Here is a 21,207-nt window from a genome sequence, read left to right on the forward strand (position 1 = left end):
AGGCTTAAAAGACAGGGGTGTAGTCCTGATGTTGGGGTTCAGGGCTCTAAACACAGGGGTGTAGTCCTGATGTTGGGGTTCATCTCTCTAAACTGCACTGCTTTTTCCAGGCTTAAAGCACTGGGGTGTATTCCAGATGTTGGGGTTCATGTAAAACATGCTGCTTTTTCCAGGCTTAAAGCGCAGAGGTAGAGGCGTGGCACCGTAGGTTTTTGATTGACAGTTCCTCACCTTCCGTGGGGGGCGTCTGAAGCCCGCACCAGGGCACCAGGTAGGTGACCTCGTTGTCCTGTGAGGTCAGCATGGGCATGGCCTTAGAGATGTACTGCTCCATCCACTGGGGGTCCTTCGCCAGGGCTGCCCGCACACCTGCCCGCTGGGCGTAGCTATCTGGAAGAACACACACGGCATCACGGACCGAGAGTGGAGCAGGAGAGCAGAACGAGGCGCGCTGAGATTCTGCTGTGCGTTTACTGCGGGCCAGTAACCGAGGAAGAGGCGATGTGTGGAAAATAAAAACACCATTCTGCAGCCACAGATACGGACCCTGCTGATAAAAAAAGGTTTCTCAGATCCCTGAGAAATGCTCTGCGAAATGTGTCACAGACCAAAATGGACCAAAATCATACGCAGAATTTCGTTTTTGACTACAGATGAAAATATATGCTCTTTTTTTACAGTAACCATCAGTAACCTGCAAGGTTATTTTTACATGTCATTTTCATGTCAGCCTAAATAAGGGAAATTAAAAAGCATTTTATAAGCTGACCTGGCTTGAACCCATTCCTGTTTTAATTTGGCCAAACAGGTTTGTCTAACAACTGGCATAGTTTTGGTGTATTTGTTTGATCGGCCAAAATTGGAGTACTGGGACTCTGGTATTGGTCTGTCAGACAGGATTAATTCAGGAGGAGAATCTGTAGGCCATATGCTAGCAAAGACGAACAAAGATTTATAGTCTGACTCACATTAGAGGAACACGTGTAAATGTGATTTTTTTTTTTCTTCTCCTCACCGTACTTCCAGATGTGGAACACCTGGTTGAGGCCTCCGTACTCCACACTCCAGTAACCCAGGAGCTCGGAGTGGGCCGTTCGCAGGTTGATCTTCTCGTTGGTCAGCTTCAGGAAGGCCGCGTTCTGCTCGGGCTTGATGCAGTACGTGCGGAACTCGTAGAAGGTCGCGTGCTGCTGCTGCGGTCCCGTGGAGATCGAGGCGCGGGCCTGGTGATCAGGGGAGAGAAATTGGTAGACAGGTGCTGCCTCCTGCTGGTCGCATCCATGTACTGCTCACACATAGCAGTACTCTCATTCTATAGATTTGTCTTATTTATTATCCACTTAGACCAGGAGTGCGCAAACAAGGACCAATCGGTTTCAGGGTTTTGTGCCAACTTCTGCCCTGAACTATTTAACTAAAGATTTTTTATCGTCCTCGGGTACAGGAGTGAACCAGCGCAGTTTATAGAGCTGTCAGAAAACTAGAACTAAGATAACTGGTTGGAACAAAAACCAGCACGCGGACTGTGCCCCCTTGGTTTAGACATTCACCTTATTTTGTTTGATTTATCAGTTTTCCCGATAGATATGAAAGATATATATTAACCTATAAATAAAGTTTTTTGTTGTTGTTTTTTTAAGTAGAACCCCTGTAATGTCGTATAAACTACTTTTTCAGTAAGCCATTCTGTTTTATTTATTTATTTATTTATTTTTAAATAAAATATATTCCATATCAAAATTGCTGACTGCTGACTCCGGAAATGTTTTTATCTAACACGGTGACTTCAATCCGTCAATTTAATGTTAACTCGGTGGGGTATTTACTCTCCAAGAGGGGAAAAACAACCATGGACTGTGGGGAAATTTGACCCGTCGAGCCCTAGTCCGGAACGCCCCGGACAGTAATCTATAGTGCAGGCTAAAGTGCTGCGTTTAGCGCGCGCGTTGGACACATGTCATTATCAACGGCCGTGGCATTTCTACCCAGCATTATACATGCAGTTTGACGAAAGCATTTGCGTCTCAAGAAGCCATTTCCAAAAAGTAACGGAAGGGCATGGATAATCCGTCCTCCCGAAACGAAGCAGGCATACTGAAAAATTACATATGCATTAATTAAATAACCGTAGCCGATTTTAAACAAATAATTTAATTAGTGAAACAACGCCAGCATTACATTTGTCTACTAGTAAACAAGAATGAGAAGAATTTCGACGCTACTTCTAAAGCGTATTTACGAAGCAACGGAGTAGGGGGATTTTAATTATCAACAAGTACTGAAATAGAAAGCATAAATTTAAACAGGTAAAATAACTGTCTCGTTGTCAAATGGGTCATTCAGCTTGCAGGGCTGTTGACGTGCAGACACACTTTGGACTTAAATAGACTTTAATCGGGCTGCAGCTAATCGGGCTAGCCTACACGTCATTTCAGACACTTGTTTGAATCGTTTACGTTATAATTTGTTTTCCGACTGCAGCGAAATATAATATTAAATATTTGACATTTTTGGTTTCCGGTGGCTGGGAAATTAAATATTTAAAGCAGCATAATACGTTCTAAAATACGCAACATACCTCGATCGAATTCTTCCTAAACTTTGGAAGAAAATTTTCTGTGATACTGCATGCTTTTCGGAGAGCTGTCCTTAATGCGGTCATCTTTGACAGAACGAACAAACACCGTATTGTCGCTATAGTGAAGAAGTTTCTGGTTGGTGCAAGTGAATGAAAACGTGCGGTGCATTCGAAAGCAGTCTACGGAAGCCGGGAGGGCGAGGAATCCTCCAAACCGCCTGTTACTTTAACCCCAAAGTTATATTTTAACTCGGCAATTATATAAAATGCCAAAATGTAACATATTAGTTGTATTAGCGGTTACAGAGCGTGTTAGTAAGAGCCGAAGAACTAGTAGAAAGCAGGAGTAAAAAAAGAGATTTGCTATCGCAGCTGTCCTAAGGGGGGGGGGGGGACATTCTGCACATAGGCTAGATAAATAATAAAATTAATTTTAAAAAATCATGGCGTGAGACATGGAATTGCGCGTGGTTTGTTTATGTCTTGCTGACCGGTCCTCCTGTTCCTCCCCACGGCTCGCCCCTCTCGACCAGGGGGTCTGTCTGGGGGGCAAATTGAGGGGGGAACACATTCAAGCATTGTGTAGATGATAGTAACTGATCCGCAATCATTAACTCCCTCACCCCCCGGATTGCAATCGCTATCCCCCCTCCCCCCCATCTCTGCTCTGCACTCTCATCCCCCTGATGGAGGAACGACCTTCCCCTGTCAGTCAGGAAGGCAGGTCCACTGGCTGTCTTCTGCACCCGTCTAAAAACCCACCTTTCAGATGACACCTCAGAGCTTCTGTTTTAAAAAAGAACACATTTCTCTCTTCATCTCACAGGTCTTGAGGCAGCATACATGGCTGTAACTGCACCCATCCCTGGCTCTTCTGGTGTCTGCTGACTATGCAGAATGCACTTTTGTAAATCTCTTTTTTGTAAGAATCTGCTAAATTACTCAGTTGTGTCATGCATAGGTAGGAGGTATTCAAAGTCTCTACATCAACTAAAATGAAGTAGTTTCCATAAAAATTGCCAATTGCCGAAAAAGTACTATGCATTATATATACTATTTATTTCAGATTTAAATTTTATAAGCAACAGCAGTACCATCAAAAGCATCAACAACAGGATACAAATTATCAATTGCATCAAAGTGTATCTGTATCAATTTGTCAGGGAGAAAATGCGTGTAGCTTGGAAAAGCAACGTGGGAGAGGCCCTGGTGGGAAGTTAGCTATCCTGCGGCTAGCCGCGCAAAATTACGCAGCAGCGTGCGCACGGAAACTCACGCGCTCAACGTCGACCGACAAGGCTGTCTCAAAGGTGAAACCATAAAGCAAAGCACCACGGGTACTTCATATTTTGCCTTCTTACTAATCTGCGATAACGAAGCAGCACTCGGTCCTGTCAGCTGCAGAAGTTCCCACGTTGTACTCTGCTACATAAACCCACACGTTGAACACCGTGAACGCTCTGCGAAACCATGGCGAGCAAAATGCTGTTGCTGTTGTGCCTGCTTATTTTCACAGTCGGTAAGAGACTCTTCCACTCATTTTTAAGTTAGTTGAAAGTAAGACACGTTAGAGGGTTTCATGACTCGCAATGCAAATCTAAACATGATTCTGATGGAACAAGTGTGAAAAGTGAAGTACCTTCCTGCATTTTCACTCAGTTGTAATCGTTTTGGGGTAAAGCGATATAAAGTAGTAAGTAAATGTAGTGAGTGAGTAAATTCATAAGTAAATAAATTCCGAGGATTCACACGTTCTAACTTTGTGCTTGTTACAGATGCTGAAGAAAAGTCTGGGCTGTACAGAAAGGTTTGTCGATTTCTTACAATTTACGCACTTGGAGAAATAACGGAACAGTGTCTGTATGCTGGTAGTCTTGTAACGCGTTAAATACGATTGGCAGATATTATTAAAGCACTCGCCTCCCTCTACCTTTAGAAGTTATCTCCGTTGAGCTTTGGCTGGTTTGAGCGATAAATCTTTGGAGCACCAGTTTTGCGCAATTGGTGCAAGTAACGTGTAACTTACGAGAAAAAAAGTATACTTCCCAGTGAAAAGTAAAATCACAAATAATTTCCTTTCCAGGACAAGTTTAAAGTTCTTGCGTTGTGAATGGAAAATCGCTGCACATTGCTGCTCATTTATGATAGTGGGGAGGTTAAGTACAGGCACAGACAGCCCTCAGGAACATGCAACAGTTCTACATTTGCCTATTAACTAAATCAACTCAGTTAAAGCAGGCTAACTACTCCTGCAGGTTGTAGTTAGTGTCTAGTCTGAAAACCATTTGTATCACAGCGCCAGTCAGGGCTTGGTGGCCTTCTGTTCATGACACTTCTGTTTCCCTGTGTGTGCGTGTGTGTGCGCGCGCGCGTGCGTGAGTATAGCCTTCCTGTGGCGAAATGAGTGCCATGCACGCGTGTCCGATGAACTTTGCCCCCGTGTGCGGAACGGACGGCAATACCTACCCCAACGAGTGCTCGCTCTGCTTCCAGAGACAGTGAGTAGGCCTACAGCCGCGCCGATCCGATCGTGCCTTGGCCACGACCTTACGATGAAAATGTGCGAACTATCCACGCGATGTCCGCAATCATGCAGACTACTGGGCGACTCCCGCGACTTCGGAGAATTCGTTTAGTCACCTACAACGATTGTTGCAATATTGACTGTAATCAGTTATAGTTCACACGTCCTACGCATATTCATATAAATACATAAAAACGATGGCGGTTCACTCAGTATTTTTGCGCTTGATATTGGCTGGTGTATTCAGTTAAAGTCTTCATTTAAGCCTGTCATGTATTTCACTCACTTTCACAGAAAATGATTGTCAGTTGATTGCTTTTACTGCACTGAAATGCACTTTGAACTGTAACCCAAAACAGATTCTGTCAACCAAGCAACCAAAATGCAAAGAAAATGCTCTGCATCCCAGTGCCACAAGCACTTTACACAACACCCTACGATAATTGTACTAAATTCTATCACATCAATACCAGTTTAATTTAAACGATGTTGAGTGAAGAAGTTTTGTGTTGAAACAGATTGCCTTTCCATCCTCCTTAGCATGCAGCAATAAATGTCCTGTTTTTCTGTCTCCAGGAACACCAAAACTGACATCTTGATCACGAAGGACGACAGCTGCTGAATAGGGGTGGTGATATCATATCTTATGGGTAGAGTGATGTCACAAGCATGATGCCTCCATTAATTCCACAATGACATCATGTGAATTTCCCTAAAGCTGTACCTCTGAATAAACACTAATTCAACTGCAGACCAATGGGATACTGGAAAGGTGTTTACTCAGCACACACACACACACACACTCTATTACGCGCACTCACACTCTCACACACACACACACTCACACACGCACTCTATTACACGCACACACACACTCACACTCTCACACACACTCTATTACAGACGGAGTGTAGCACAGTGGGTAAGGAACTGGGCTTGTATCCGAAAGGTCGCAGGTTCGATTCCCGGGTAAGGACACTGCCGTTGTACCCTTGAGCAAGGTACTTAACCGGAATTGCTTCAGTATATATCCAGCTGTATAAATGGATACAATGTAAAATGCTATGTAAAAGTTGTGTAAGTCGTTCTGGATAAGAGCGTCTGCTAAATGCCTGTAATGTAATGTATTACGCACACTCACACTCTCACACACACTCTCTCACACACACTCTATTACTCTCACACACACACACACACACTCTGTCTCTCACACACATACACACTCTATTACATGCACACACACACTCACACTCTCTCACACACACACACGATCACACACACATAGGATGTGTGGTTCCTTTCTTCACCTGATTTACAGAGGGTGGACGGGTGAAAGCAATATGTTGGAAACCTCATCCGACCAACTGTATTCACTTCAGATCAGTGAAATGATGAAGGAGGGAAGGTATGGCCTCAAGGACACCATGGTACAGAAATAAGACTGGCCAGTGTTACACTGTCATACACCAAATCGGAGATTACAGGGCAGGGAGAGCCAGTGTTCTATGACACAGTGTACACTTCATGACCTTAAAAATCCTAACAACTGAGGTCTCACATTTAATGACTGTCTTTTATTTTTAAAATTGCTGGTATTTCCATCCTAGGAGTGCTTACACTACACACGTAGTCACAGGCTGTGGTCACAGGGAGTCACTCACTGTATGAGCCACACCTAAAGACTTGAGATAAAATCTAATAATTTTTATATCACATGATAGGGGCGACATAGCTCAGGAGGTAAGAGCGGATGTCTGGCAGTCGGAGGGTTGCCGGTTCAATCCCCACCCTGGGCGTGTCGACGTGTCCCTCTGACCGTCTGACATTAAACGGCCATCAGGCATGTATCCAGGTATGTCAGGCATGTACGTCGGGGGCAGGTACGCAGGTACATCGAAGGCATGCTCGCATAGCGATCACACAAAGACTGGGGATTTTCTGAAGATCTTGAATAAAAATCCAGTTGTATCCTGCAGTAGGCATTACCTTATGTTGAGTTGGAGGAGACTGCTCATATCTGGTTGACTTTGAGGAGGCTTAGATGGCAAGGACCTTTGACAGTGGCCTCCTACAGGCCAAGAGTGGTACAGACATGATGCTTTGAACGTTCCATAATCCCTGTGAGTACATGTGCCTACAGACCCAGGGGATGGAGGATGACACAAGAGGCAGGTTCTCCTCCAGACAGGTCTTCTGTCAGTCAGACTGGAAGTGACTTCTGGATTAGGGTCGGGGTTAAGGGGAAATATTTCCTGTCCTGTTCATTAATCTACTCACTTCTGTGACGTGTGATTGTATTGTGAGGTTTGGGTCTGTGAGTACGTCTTTTTCCACGCAGCATCGATTCAGGTTCTTCACCTTGATCAATCAAAGCAAAATACTTCTTTCCCACTCCAACCAAGGTGATGCTTCAGTTGCTACGAATGGCTTATGAATATCTTATTATGCACTAATGAAAACGCATTATTATTATAAACGGCATTATCATATTTTTTCTGGATAGCTGGCTTTCATTATTTCTGTCCCACAAATAAATTGCAATGAATACATGAAATTATACATTCCTGGTAAAACCATCTCGTGTGCGCCACGTTTGTCTCCCAATACGCGTCACCACAAGATGGCGCTGTCGGTTACGAAGCTTCGCTCGCTGGATTTGAATGTTGTGTTTCATTATTTTCCTTCCCCCCCCCGGAGTAACTTCACGCAAGACACAAGAAACACGCTAAGCAATGTCGGACTGTTTGAAAGAAAAAGTTGGTGAGGTTTTACTACCAGGAGATATATTTTCATTTGAAAACACATCAGAAAAAGTCATATGTGGGCCCGGACTGCGACGAAACGGAGACGAAGTTCTTGTGTGCAAAAGCGGAATTTTGCGCCACAAACATCCAAACATGTACTGGGTTGACTCTCAACAAAAACGGGTAAGTAAGCTGGCTAACAATTAGTTCTATACTAATTAACAGTGCTTCTCGTGGAGCAAGTAAAAGTAAAATGTTTGGGTCAACAAATAGCTATTAATGGTACAAAGGTTAAAAAGTAAAAATTATGTGTCTAATAAGCTAGTTAACACAGTCATTACCACGTGGGTCAAATCATTTGGGGGCATCGCGTAGCTAGTACAGTTGCTTTCATGGTAGTTGGATCATTTTTAACGTTTATTATATTCTATTGTATTGTTTTTCTTCTCCCTCGACCAACAGTTGAGCATTTCCATTGCTTGTTATCCAGCCGAGCACGAGAATTTAAATGCGCTTACGTTATATTTAACCGTTAGCTCGTTAGCTTGCTAAATGTTTAGCCTGGCAAACCGGGAGGTGCCGCGTGCACCAATACAGCCGTTCCGCTGCTGTTCACTAGCCGTGACCCCAGCAAACACTGACAGACAGCGACTTAACTGCACGTCACCTCCGTGTTTCTGAGCGAGGCGGGCAAGCTGGTTTGTAGAAAAGGTTCTTTTAACCCCAGGAGGTCACTGTACGTTTAACAAACACGGTTCCTCCCTCTCTTTACCTCAGTATGTCCCGGCCAAAGGGGAGAGTGTCATCGGCATTGTCACCGCCAAGTCCGGCGATGTCTTCAAGGTGGACGTTGGAGGGAGCGAGCTGGCATCGTTGTCTTACCTGGCATTCGAGGGTGCCACCAAACGGAACCGGCCCAACGTACAGGTGAGAGGTGATGTCGGCTCTGTGCAGTTTCATAATCATATGAGCCGAACTGCTGAAGGATTTGACCGAGCTATTTACAGAGCCTTTTTCGGTGTCCTGTGCAATGGCAAACCTCACCAGTTCCAGATCAGCGCGCTCATTAATACGCGTTTCTAAAATTACTGCAGATCACTATTACCGCGAAGCACTGCCTGCCTCGTCAATACTGTGTTAATATCCGGTTATGTTTTTAGTTGAGCTGGACTCTACATGAGTTGTGCGGTCTACTCTTTAGGTGCATGACAGATTTTTGCACCCTATCAGGAGTTATTGAATCTCATGGTGATCTTTTTATATAAAATACATGTGTTACCTGATTATTTCTTACACGTTTGTAAATCCCCACCATAATCTGTCAATATGCTGTTGAGCAGAATTTTTTGTCACTATTACTAAGTTAGTAACATAGTGCGTCTGCAGACCAGCTGTGGAGTGGTGCTGGTGTGTTTGGACGGGCCGATAGCGGGTCACAGTCTCTCCTGGGTATTTCGGGTGATATTGGGGTCGGTGCAGAACCGGGGTTAGTGCAGATGAGTGCTGTTGCTGTGGTAACGCAGGTGTGCTCTTGGCGCAGGTGGGAGACCTGGTGTACGGCCAGTTCCTCATCGCCAACAAGGACATGGAGCCGGAGCTGGTGTGCATCGACAGCTGCGGCCGGGCCAACGGCATGGGGGTGTTCGGAGCGGGGGGGCTGCTCATCAAGGTGTCCCTCGGGCTGGTGCGCAGGTATGTGCCTTTACCTGTACCTGCATGCGCTTATGCAGCTACATGCCTTTACCTGTACCTGCATGCGCTTAGGCAGGTAGGTGTGTTTACCTGTACCTGCATGCACTTACGCAGGTACATACCCTTACCTGTACCTGCAGGCGCTTACGCAGGTACATACCTTTACCTGTACCTGCATGCGCTTACACAGGTACATACCTTTACCTGTACCTGCATGCGCTTATGCAGCTACATGCCTTTACCTGTACCTGCATGCGCTTAGGCAGGTAGGTGTGTTTACCTGTACCTGCATGCACTTACGCAGGTACGTGCCTTTACCTGTACCTGCATACGCTTACGCAGCTACATGCCTTTACCTGTACCTGCATGCGCTTACGCAGCTACATGCCTTTACCTGTACCTGCATGCGCTTACGCAGCTACATGCCTTTACCTGTACCTGCATGCGCTTACGTAGCTACATACCTTTACCTGTACCTGGATGCGCTTACGCAGCTACATGCCTTTACCTGTACCTGCATGCGCTTACGCAGCTACATGCCTTTATCTGTACCTGCATGCACTTACGCAGCTACATGCCTTTACCTGTACCTGCATGCGCTTACGCAGCTACATACCTTTACCTGTACCTGCATGCACTTACGCAGGTACAGTTGCCTTTACCTGTACCTGCATGCACTTACGCAGGTACATACCTTTACCTGTACCTGCATGCGCTTATGCAGGTACGTGCCTTTACCTGTACCTGCATACGCTTACGCAGGTATGTGTGTTTCCCTCTACCGTAGTGCTGCATGTGCTTATGCAGGTGCTTGTCTTTACCTTTACCTGCATGCAGTATGCATGTGTGCTACTGGCTGTGGCTCTTATTACTTGTATGCATTTATATTTATTATTATTTCATGGGACTGGGTTGGCATGGTTTCTGGTAAAATGAAGGTCAAATAAAAAACAAATAATTGTTTTAGTGTTTGCACTTTAGCTGTTTTTAGCCTGATCTATATCCCTGTAGATATAACTTGTGTGGATGTACTTACGTACTGTCGCATGGTAGGCTACTCTGTAAGAGTGTCTGAAAAATCAATGCATTGCCAGGTCATTTAAACTTTCAGTTTTTTAGTGGATCCTTATCAAATGCACCTGCACAGCAGACACACATGTTAGTCAAAGGACCAGGTTCGTATGTTCGTATTTCAAGTCCTCAGTGTCACGACCAGCAGTTACGTAAACTTACAACGGAACCTGAGGTTTTGTAAGTCTTGTAACAGGAATTGACCAAAACGGTCTCATTCCAGCTCTCGGCTGAAAAAAACTTAACTGAACTTAACTAAAAAATAAATAAAAAATATCTAGCTTAGGACACCTCGGATAACTTAAGCCCGCGTCTGCAAATTTTAAGGGTCAGTACCATATTCAATTTACCAATCCAAAAGTCCTCATCGAACATAATAGGCATTTTCACTTCATCAATTGAAAGTCAATCAGCCCAGCCCTGGCATGGACCCCCTAGTGGTGAATGTGCGTCAGTGTGGAGCGGCTCACCAGGGGGGTATTTCACGAAGCAGGATTACTGAGTTAGCTGGATAACTGCGCTGAGTAAGACACGGAACTGCTCTTTTTTTTTTTTTACCTCAGTCCATGTTCCAGGTTTGGGAGGGTTTGGGGTTTTACTCGGTGCAGGTGCTGCCCTGTGGAACGGGGCCCGTGCTGATGGGCGTGTGCTGCTGTGTGTGACCGTGTGCTGACTGGCGCCCCCTGCAGGCTGCTGGCCCAGCAGAGCGCGCTGGTGAAGGAGCTGGAGCAGGTGTTCCCGTTCGAGATGGTGGTGGGCCTGAACGGGCGGGTGTGGGTGAAGGCGCAGAGCATGCAGCGCGTGCAGGTGCTCGCCAGCCTGCTGGAGAGCTGCGAGAACATGACGCCGCAGCAGCGCCACGCCCTGTTCCGCCGGGCGGCCAACGGCGCCTCCTGATGGCCCGCGCCTGCCGCTGCGCCCCGCTCCACCCGCTAACCCCCCCACCTGCTGCGCCCCACCGGTTTGGGTGGGGGTCCGCGCTGGGAGACGACTGGACTGGAGGTCACCGTGGCGATGATGTCAGAGGAGCTCCCTGCTAACGCCTGGCAAGCGTTTTAACAACACTGCAACTGGACCTCTCCACCTGCTGCCAACGTTTGATGCTAACCCCCCCCTCCATTTTGACAGTGGTGCCACCCAGTCACTGCCATTAATGAACCTCTCCCATTTTGCTTCCCTCCCACGTGATTGGACAAATGGGGAAGTGATGCGCTTTCACAGCAGCCAATGAAATGTCCAGAATGGAGTTGGGTGAAAAATGCAGACTTTCCTTCAGTTATTCGGCAAATGGAGCATGCTAATTTTGTTCATCTTGGGAGGGACTTTTTTATATTAAATGTATGCCAAGCACCCAAGAGAACTAGAGGAGGAGAAAAAAAATCGGTTTTGAGAGAAAGATCTAACGTCAAATATGTAACTTGATATTTTGATGGAATGCTATATTTTGATTTGTCTCATGGACGTAACTTGCAAAACGGTTGTTTCTATGAGATGTGAAGTGTTTTCACTTAAATGTTTTCATGGTTTACCCTTGGCAGCTCTGCATGGGTTGCATATGAATATTTTTTTGTAAATAAATTAATTCATGAACACATTTCAACTTGTTACAGTCATTTGTAAATCAGTCTCAACTAGGCAAACACAAGTATAGCATTTTAAGCAATCTATATGTTCAGTTATATTTTTCTTTCATCCCATGAATGTTACCACATAACTGCATGACTCTTAACTTGTGGGGAGAAACGGTCAACTGGAGAAGCTGCATTTTAAGTGAACAGTTCTTCGCCAGGTTTCACAGCTTTATAGAATATTTCTGAAGAAAAATAACGAAAGGACAACTTCCATACTGTCCAATTAAGTACTGTTACTGCATTATTATAATAGTTGTGCTTTTGGTAACGCGCGCTGTTAGCGCGTTTTGTTGTTAGCATGCTAACGACTGGAGTAGAAACGGAACATATTCCTGTTAAAGCTGGTTATGCACATCGTGGTGTTGTGTTTGTTTGCTTCTCTCTTGATCCGACTGATCAGTGGATTTACTGAATGTGATCTCTAGTTCCCCAGAGCCCTGGGCAACGGTGTGCTCTTATAATTACTCCGTCTTGCACTGCGGCTGTATAGAAGTAGTTCCACATCCCAACCTTTCTCTGCTTAGTAAGTTTTATATCCAGTCAAAACTAGATATAAATATTACAGTGATTTCGTAACGAAGACACGGTAATCCGTAAGCACTGAAACTACATTCAAAACACACAATGCAAAAAAAAACGGTCAGACCAACGTAAGGATGTTACATCATAGGTTTTTCCACAGGGTTCAGTGGTGGATGAGGAATTTAATAAATATGTATGAAACTCAAATGAGTGAAATCTAATTGATTATGAATAATGATGAAGAATAATGTTTCAATTTCAGAAGGTTGCATGTATGTCAGGTATTAAGAGAACAAGACCTTCATTTTGGTATTCGCTGCCACCTGTTGCTGAATTCCAGTATTGCAGTTTCCTTCATTCCTTGAACCAAAATTTTACCTTATTTGCTGTGCAGGGTCAGTGTAAGCTGCTTGTAAATTCTTATTTGAATACACATCAGTATCCTAGATGGGGCTGCACGATTCCAACGTCCAACAATAGTTAAAATTATATTTTGCTTTGGCCACCGAGGGGGTGGATTAAAATTCCAGTCTTTGTGTGTAATGATAAACCAAATGTTTCTCCCTTTTACTGGACGAGTTTTGCCTTCTGTATTTAGTTTTTTTTTTTTTTTTTAGAGAGGTTCAGCTGTCAGGAAAACGCTCTACAGATGAACAGATTTACTGTCTGCGGCTGGCACGCTAATCTCAGAGATTTAGTTTTCCTAGACGCAGGGCCCTGGGAAACGTCATTCCGAGCCCCGTTTTGGTCGGGAGTCAAACCGCACATCCACCATGGCAACGGGAGAGGCGGAAAATTACGCGCGTGACAGTTTCAGCGTATCGGTAGGAGAATCTTGCGCGGAGGGTTTGCGCCACGTACTGCTTACGTACGCTGGGGTTTTGACTCCCAACAACGTCAAAAGCAGACCCGGGCCAAAACATTATTTTGACATGCTTCGGGTCAAAACTCAAATTTCTGCATATTCCAATTGTAAAAGAAACGCCAGTTGTTTTTCAAGAATATTCTTAAAGTAATTATTTAGTGTAACTGCATGTACTGGTTATACTGGCGCACGAATTAAGCGCTGGCTGTCTGCCACGTGCAGCTGGCGCCCCTCCATTTATTAAATGTAGATACAAGGGATCCGCGCGCCAGTCCCAGGCAACATGTCAGCGGTTTCTGCCATTATTAGAGTGCCAGAGCAAAGCGGCTAATTTTTTATCGGCAGCTGAACATAGTTTGAGTTTAAAGAACAGTATGCGACAGAAGGAGATTCGATGTCTCGTAAATGACGCAGTATGAAGTTCTGCCCGGCAGGTCCGATTTGTTTTAAAAAAACATTTCGGTTAAAAAAAAAGTGCTACTGCAACTCCTTACTTCCCAGGGGAAAGAATTCAAACGTTTCCGGGCTCTGATAAGAGCAGAGTTTGTTTGGCTGAATGTGGAATTTCAGGGGCCTCTAGTTATTGATGGGAGTGCTCTGGGGTTGTTCGATTTTTATGACCAGTTTCTCCACAACGCAAGAAACATTGAACATTGTTCCTTTTTATAAAGAGTTGTGTTGACAGACTTAACATGTGGGTGTGTTCAATTATTACATTATCATTTAACCATTTAAAAAACGCCTTTTATTTGAGTGACTTACACACATTTTTTAACAATATATTCATGCAGCTGAATATTTTATTGGAACGGCTCAGGTGAAATACCTTTCCTCAGTGATGCAAAGGCTGTGCCCCATCTGGGAATCAAACTGGCATTCTCTGGGTTATAGCCCAGGGCTTTAACTCCACTACCACACAGTGCTCCCGCTCGCATTGTAGTATAAAACACCGGGAGCCGAGCTGTCTCTGGTTCCTCCGTTCTCTTAAATGATACGAGGACTTGTCCCATTTGCATGGACACTTCAGAAGGCGCTTTTGCATGTGCGGAATACGTGGCTTCTGCATGTAAATCCAGGTTAAATAATTATGCCAGGAGTAAGACCAAATGTACCAAATTGTACTTTTTTTGGTGTGGGGGGGGGGTGTTGGTGGTGGAGTGGTGGAGTTCCCCTCTAGTCGTGTGTGGTTGTTCTCTCCTTGGCAAACTGCAGTACTGCAGGAGACAGTCCCCCCCCAGTACTGCCCCCCTCCACCTCCTATTGTCTGCTCCAAGTCACACACAGACCCACACACACACATGCATACACCCTCTCACACTCAGGCACACACACACACACACACTCTCTCTCGCGCACACATTCACACACACACTCAGGCACACACACACACACACACACTCTTTCTCTCTCGCACACACACAAACTCTCTCTCTCACACGCACACTCAGAACACATACAGACACACTCAGAGCACACTCAGGCACACACACACTCTCTCTCTCACACACACACAGGGTCTCGCTGCAGGATGATCCTCTGCAGGTCATTGTGGATCAGGTTTCACAGTGTCTCAGCTTGTTAAGGTGGTTGCCGTGGCGCAGACTGGGTCACCTGTAAGTGATCTGTCACAGGTGGAAATCAGACCTTTTAGAGTCCTTGTAAAAAAGTAAAAAAAAAAAAAAAAAAAGATAAAAGTCTTCCTGCACATCGCTGGGAGTTTCCAGCGGAGTGGCCACCGGCCTGCGTTTCTGGGCGTGGCAGATTCACACCCAGGAGGCCCGAGGTAATGCTCTCCCTCCCTCTCATATGGAAATTCTGTGTGCAAATTGGGTGTTACCTAGGCGACAGCAGAGTGGCCAATGGGGAGTGGTTTGAAACTGTCTGTCGTCAACAGTTGAAGAGAATGGACGTTTCTTTTAAAACTGTTGGCAGTAATATTACTTATATTTTTTAAAAGCTGAGGAAACTTCTTGACTGCATGTTATCCACGGTCTGCTCTTGATGTACGTGGACAAATAGAGCACTAGACTTGGGCAGTTGACTGAAAGTAGTGTAGTTTCAGAATTTGATGTTTTTATAGCTGCGATTGCTGCCCAACACCTGCTCAACTGGAGGTGGGCGTTACTGTTCCTGCCCTGAAGCACTGAAACAGCTGTGAGTGTGTGTGAGTTAGTGTGTGTGTGTGTGTGTGTGTGTGTGACAGAACGAGAGAGTGTGTGTGTGTGTGACAGAGAATGAGAGAGAGAGTGTGAGTGAGTGAGTGTGTGTGTGTGTGTCAGAGACAGAGAATGAGAGAGAGAGTGTGAGTGAGTGTGTGTGTGTGTGTGTGTGTGTGTGTGTGTGTGTCAGAGACGGAGAATGAGAGAGAGAGAGTGTGACCGAGAAAGAGAGAGAGTGTGTGAGACAGAAAAAGTGTTTGTGTAACAGAAAGAGAGTGTGTGAAAGTGTGTGTCTCTCCCTTGTTTGCGTGAGAGGGAATGTGTTCTTGTGCGTTTCTGTGCTAAAGTCAAATCAAATGTGCTGGATAAATCTTTGCACTGCAATGGAAAGCACGTTTACACACACACACACACACACACATGCAAACTGCTGAGCTACACCGGCTTACTCTGCTGTAATTGCCTCTCGGGTTCTGTGCGTCAGCTCAGGACAGGAAGCTGGCGGGCGGGTTCGCTTGGTGCCAGAGGAGTGATTTGTCGTTGAGTCATGGAAGACTCGAGGCCGCGAGGCCCCAGCTGAGCTCGGTAAAGAATCCTGGCAGGCAGGCGTGTCTGGCGCCTCCGGTGGTCGGAGGTATTTATGGTGGCTATGAATGGGCCATTCCAAATTCGGGTGGGACCGGCGATGCCAAATCAGTTGGGTGAAAATGTGAGACTCGCTCTGATGAACAGGCTGTGAGTCGGCACAAGGTTGGCATACGGGCGTTACCGACAGAGTAGTGGGAAATGACGATATTTGTTCATTATTTTATAATGAATGTTTGGCTGGTATTTTTATTTTTAAAACGGAATCGGGGTCCCTGAAGGGATGTGTGGAGAACTCTGGTCCACTTTGAACAGCAGCCTGCAGGACGTCACAGAAGTGACCTGTTGACTTGGTTGGAAGATATGTGGACAGTTGCACAATCTGAACGCGATAGTGTTGTGCAAACTCTGCACTGTGCTGCAAAGCGTGCGCTTGTGTTGCTGGAGCTCGTATCTCTGTCCCAGCTCGGCTTGGTTACCGAAGAGAGCAACAACATGCAGACGATTTAATTTATGGTTCAGCCACTTATCAGGTATACTCTTACAGAGAGCCACCGATACAGTCAGGTCATGGTCCTCAGTCTGGGCGCCACCTGCCAATCAAACATAGAACCTTGCGGTCACAAACCCCGTTCCCTAGCAACTGTACCACACTGCTGCCCCATTGGTCAGTTCACGAGCAACTGTACAACGTGACATGAAAATCAGTGTGCTCGAAAATCAGCGTGTGTTCTGAGGAAACGGAATGCTTCAGTCCTGAAGTACGATAATCATTCCGTTTAATGTAATGCTGCTCTCAGACTCTCAGACTCCGGTTTGGTCCTTAGATGGATTTAAACGTCGTAAGCCGACCTCGTTTACGGTTGTCGGAGAGACCGCCTGGTCCTGGTCCCGGTCCTGGTCCCGGTCCCGGTCCCGGTCCCGTGCCTGGTCCTGGTCCCGGTCCCGGTCCCGTGCCTGGTCCTGGTCCCGGTCCCGGTCCCGTGCCTGGTCCTGGTCCCGTGCCTGGTCCTGGTCCCGTGCCTGGTCCTGGTCCCGTGCCTGTGCCTGGTCCTGGTCCTGGTCCTGGTCCTGTGCCTGGTCCTGGTCCCGTGCCTGTGCCTGGTCCTGGTCCCGGTCCTGTGCCTGGTCCCGGTCCCGGTCCTGTGCCTGGTCCCGGTCCCGGTCCTGTGCGCCTCGGTGGCTGTGTACACTCGGTGAACCGGGCTTTCTCAGTCCCAGGGCAGAGTCTGTCCGCGCCGAGCCAAAGAAAACAGCCGGAACTCGGACGGGAATTAGCTTCAGCTTAGCGGCTTTCAGCGGGAACCCCGCCAGCCCTGCCGCCTCTGGGAAGATCTCCGCCGGTGAATTCACTCCGCACACACAAATGTTTATTCAGCTTTTAAAAACGCTCCCTTTACCCACGCACAACAAAGACTCTCCTTATATGGACATTTGATATACCGCCGATCTGGATTCAGGGTTTTTTTTGTGTGTGTGTGTGTGTGTGTGTGCGACAACGAAAGGCGGTTCTGTTTTGAGCGTTTAACTGGACATACTGTTAGTACCGAGGCATGATACTGGTCACTTGAAATACACATTATAGTGTAATTTGTATAGGTTAATATATAGAAATATTGGAAAAAATATACCAATTATTCACACTTGTGTTTAGTGAAATGTTTTAAATTTAAAAAAAATATATTAATTTTAAAAATTACATTGGCATATTTGTCTCCATATTTTTGAAAATATTATCAATAGTGTATCTTTTTTTCTCCAGCTTATGGTGGCCTATGTTCATTCTGTTTGGGCACTAGTAAGCTCTCCTACGTTATAAGTCTGACATCAGGAAGTGTCTAAAAATGGCATGTTCAAAAGAACCATGAATCGCTCACTGTTCAGACATACCAAGCTTTTTAAAGTCTATTTAAGTGGTGACTGCCAAGTCAACATAATTATAGAAACTTTGTTATTTAAACCATTTGCTGAATTGTCACTACATTTGAATGTTTAATATTAAATTAAATAAAACTGATAACGTTTGTGAAATTGAATTTAAGAATCTGGCGACTAAGAGATTGCTTCCAAAAAAAAGTTCTTAACATATTAAAAAAAAATTTTTTTTGAAGTGTCATTGATGAACCCAGACTTTACGGGTTACAAAATTTAGAACCTGAGGCACAAACCAGTACTGGCTAAAATCTGAAGCCCCTGCCTGCTAGAATTAGTGTTTATGGAGTTTCAGGAAGACCCGTGACCTTTGACCTGACCCTCCAGCTCCACTCAACGGCAGCTGACACTGATATCAGGCTCTTCTGACTGTGTGTGTGCGTGTCTCCAGGTGTGTTTGACATCGGCTAATGGGAGAGTCGGGTTTCTATGACATCACAATGGGTGGACTGCATTCCGCCTTCAGTCAGCGACGCGTTCTGAGCAGGCTCAAACGCAGCAGAGCAAACCGACTGGTTCAGAATGGCAGCTCGGCGAGTCACTGGCACCGCATCATAGCCTCGCCCATTTTCCTTCTCATGGCACCTTCCTCTCTTTTCACATTAGCTGGGGTTAACTCTTCCTCCCTCTCTCTTGCTGTCCCTCTCCCTCTTCCTCTCTCTTTTTTCTTCTCCCTCTCTCTTCCTCTCTCTCATTCACTTCTGTCCTCCACAGCCTTCAGTTTACATGTCCTCTAATCCACACACAGATGTCTGAGCAGCGCCCCCCCCCCCCTCGCGCCCCCCCCCCCTTTGCTCTCATAATAAATGAGTCGTTGGCGGGTCGTCTCTCGCGGCGCTCTGAGTCCCGCGGTGGTGCCGGCGTACCGCGGCGGCCTGGAACTCATTACGGTTATCAGACGCAGGCGGGACAGCTGAGCCGTGTTTACACGTCCCTCTGACACGCCACACTCCCCGCTTCCTGCCGGCGCTCGCCGCTAAGCTCCAGAAACCGCGCGCGGGTCGGAATCCTCCGGGTGCAATTTTAACATCACCCGGAGAGCGTCTGGGTCGCACTCTGGCGGCGTTGGGTCTTAGCGCGTCTTTTCTTGTGGTCTGTGGTTTTTCCTACTGACGGCATCCCATAATAAGCGTGAGGGAGTCCCCGGGCACCCGGTTGCTGGGCTGGTCGTCAGGGTTGGACGGAACACCGAGCGCAGCAGCCAGGAGAAACGCGATCTCCATCTAAACGCACAGAACGGAATATGCAAGGGCTAAACGTCCAGCGTGAGCAGCGACCCGGGAGCAGCGGCTCAGGCCTCGCCATCCGTCTGGGGGGGACCAGCGGGGGGGCGAGCGGGGGGGGGGGCAAGTGGGGGAGATTCATGCGTTCAGCTCATGATATTCGGTGCTTGTTATCCTCCCCCCATCCAGATCTGCGATTGCTGCCACCCAATCCAGGTCCACAGTTGCAACCCCCCTCTCCCCATACCCTTCCTGCTAAGAGATGCCCCCCCCCCCCCCACCTCCCACAGTTCCTCTGGGTCAGCCCCCCCATTCACACTGATGACCCCACCCTTACATCCCCTGCGTTCAGCGGACGCCGGTGCACTAGTAGCGTAGCCGCTCTCTCCAGCACCACCACAACCACCACAAACGCTTCCTTTCGCCAAAGAATAACAGTCTGGCCGAACAAGCACTTCATTCAGCTCATCAACCTGTTCAAACATCCTGCCCCCCCGTCCCTGACACCCCCTCCCCACGTGCCCCCGTCTGGACAGCTGTGTGCCGCCCGTTCCCGGGACAATGACCTCATATGCTCCAGCAGAACCAGAGTGTGTGCGTGTGAGAGAGAGAGGAGTGTGTGTGTGTGTGTGTGTGTGTGTGAGAGAGAGAGAGAGGACTGTGTCAGTCAGTGATGGTTCACACACACACACATAAATTTACTACAAACTACAAATGGCATGTAACATTTTAGACTTCGGCCTCCTGGTCCTGTTCCTGGCCAGTCAATCAGATTCATCCCCATGGCAGTTGGGCTAGCCAATCAGATACATCCCTGTGGGGGCTGGGCCTGGGCCAGTCAATCAGATACATCCTAGTGGGGGTTCGACCAGCCAATGAGATACATCCCCGTGGGGCCTGCCACTCCAGGTTTGACAAAGTGGGGTTTTCCATGAAGAGAACTGGCTAACCAGGAGCCTGTCTTTCATTTGCATGAAAACAAATTTACCCAGTGAGATGCAGGCAGATATGGAGTAAAACTGCAATGAGGGGGGGGGGGGGGTAGATAGCATCTCGCCGTACCGCCGGACTGCATGTAAACACGCTGCGGAATAAAAGAGCCTCTGTGGAGAGGGGGGGGCGAGGGGCAGTAATGGGGGGGTGAGAGAGAGGGAGAGACAGGGAGAAAAATACCTGATCCTGTCCCCTTCAGCAGTGTCCCAGCTAGCAAGGGAGGGGAAGAAAGTAGTGCGTTGGAAATTTTGCGTGCCTGATTCTGTTAGCACTGACAATGTTCAACAACATTGTAAAAAATGAACGATGTGATACCACGGCAATGATACAAAAACCCAAGACCTAATATTCTGGAGGTGTTGACAACATTACAACCAGACTTTGGTGCACATTTGGTCAATTTTGAAATAGAGGATGTTTTGCATATTAAGATTATAATCACTCATAACTCTGTTACCTTTAATTTTGGGGTGATGGAAACGTGTATGTAATGGGGAGAGGCTCCGTGGTGCAAAGAGACGCTGCAGTTTTGCACATCAGTCAGAACTTTAATGAGCACCAGAGGTGCTGACCACAGTGAATGTGTGCAACACACCAACAGATCACCCAGGCGGCCGGAGATGGGGCAACGCACCATTTTAAAATGAAATCAGAAAAAAAAAGAGTTTTCACAAAAGCAAAAACACAG

At 46.6% G+C, this 21,207-nt stretch overlaps 3 protein-coding genes across 3 annotated transcripts in view; 2 read left to right on the forward strand and 1 right to left on the reverse strand.

The window, feature by feature from the left end:
- The window catches only part of LOC118226885 (protein NipSnap homolog 3A-like), a 6,572-nt gene extending 3,772 nt beyond the window's left edge, over window positions 1-2,800 (reverse strand). Inside the window, exons 1-3 of the mRNA XM_035416847.1 lie at window positions 2,579-2,800; window positions 1,016-1,223; window positions 232-390 (exon numbers count right to left, since the gene is read on the reverse strand). Of these exons, the coding sequence (XP_035272738.1) occupies window positions 232-390; window positions 1,016-1,223; window positions 2,579-2,662 (451 nt within the window). The 5' untranslated portion in view covers window positions 2,663-2,800. The remainder of the gene's footprint in view (window positions 1-231; window positions 391-1,015; window positions 1,224-2,578) is intronic.
- A 1,101-nt stretch (window positions 2,801-3,901) lies between these two features.
- Window positions 3,902-5,853, forward strand: LOC118226886 (probable pancreatic secretory proteinase inhibitor). Its single transcript, XM_035416848.1, has 4 exons — window positions 3,902-4,097; window positions 4,354-4,385; window positions 4,964-5,076; window positions 5,679-5,853. Exons 1-4 carry the CDS (start codon window positions 4,049-4,051, stop codon window positions 5,722-5,724), a joined length of 240 nt encoding a protein of 79 aa, XP_035272739.1. The 5' UTR covers window positions 3,902-4,048; the 3' UTR covers window positions 5,725-5,853.
- A 1,915-nt stretch (window positions 5,854-7,768) lies between these two features.
- On the forward strand, window positions 7,769-12,203 carry LOC118227569 (exosome complex component RRP40-like). Its single transcript, XM_035418163.1, has 4 exons — window positions 7,769-8,029; window positions 8,624-8,773; window positions 9,387-9,538; window positions 11,299-12,203. Exons 1-4 carry the CDS (start codon window positions 7,835-7,837, stop codon window positions 11,504-11,506), a joined length of 705 nt encoding a protein of 234 aa, XP_035274054.1. The 5' UTR covers window positions 7,769-7,834; the 3' UTR covers window positions 11,507-12,203.
- Window positions 12,204-21,207: the final 9,004 nt, after the last annotated feature.

Source organism: Anguilla anguilla, chromosome 5, assembly GCF_013347855.1.
Source record: "Anguilla anguilla isolate fAngAng1 chromosome 5, fAngAng1.pri, whole genome shotgun sequence".
Taxonomy (NCBI): domain Eukaryota; kingdom Metazoa; phylum Chordata; class Actinopteri; order Anguilliformes; family Anguillidae; genus Anguilla; species Anguilla anguilla.

Coding starts and splice junctions, on each gene's coding strand:
- LOC118226886 (XM_035416848.1), top strand. CDS start 4,049: ATGGCGAGCAAAATGCTGTTGCTGTTGTGCCTGCTTATTTTCACAGTC. Junction 4,098..4,353: donor CCTGCTTATTTTCACAGTCG/GTAAGAGACTCT, acceptor TGCTTGTTACAG/ATGCTGAAGAAAAGTCTGGG. Junction 4,386..4,963: donor AGTCTGGGCTGTACAGAAAG/GTTTGTCGATTT, acceptor GCGTGAGTATAG/CCTTCCTGTGGCGAAATGAG.
- LOC118227569 (XM_035418163.1), top strand. CDS start 7,835: ATGTCGGACTGTTTGAAAGAAAAAGTTGGTGAGGTTTTACTACCAGGA. Junction 8,774..9,386: donor GGAACCGGCCCAACGTACAG/GTGAGAGGTGAT, acceptor CTCTTGGCGCAG/GTGGGAGACCTGGTGTACGG. Junction 9,539..11,298: donor TCCCTCGGGCTGGTGCGCAG/GTATGTGCCTTT, acceptor CGCCCCCTGCAG/GCTGCTGGCCCAGCAGAGCG.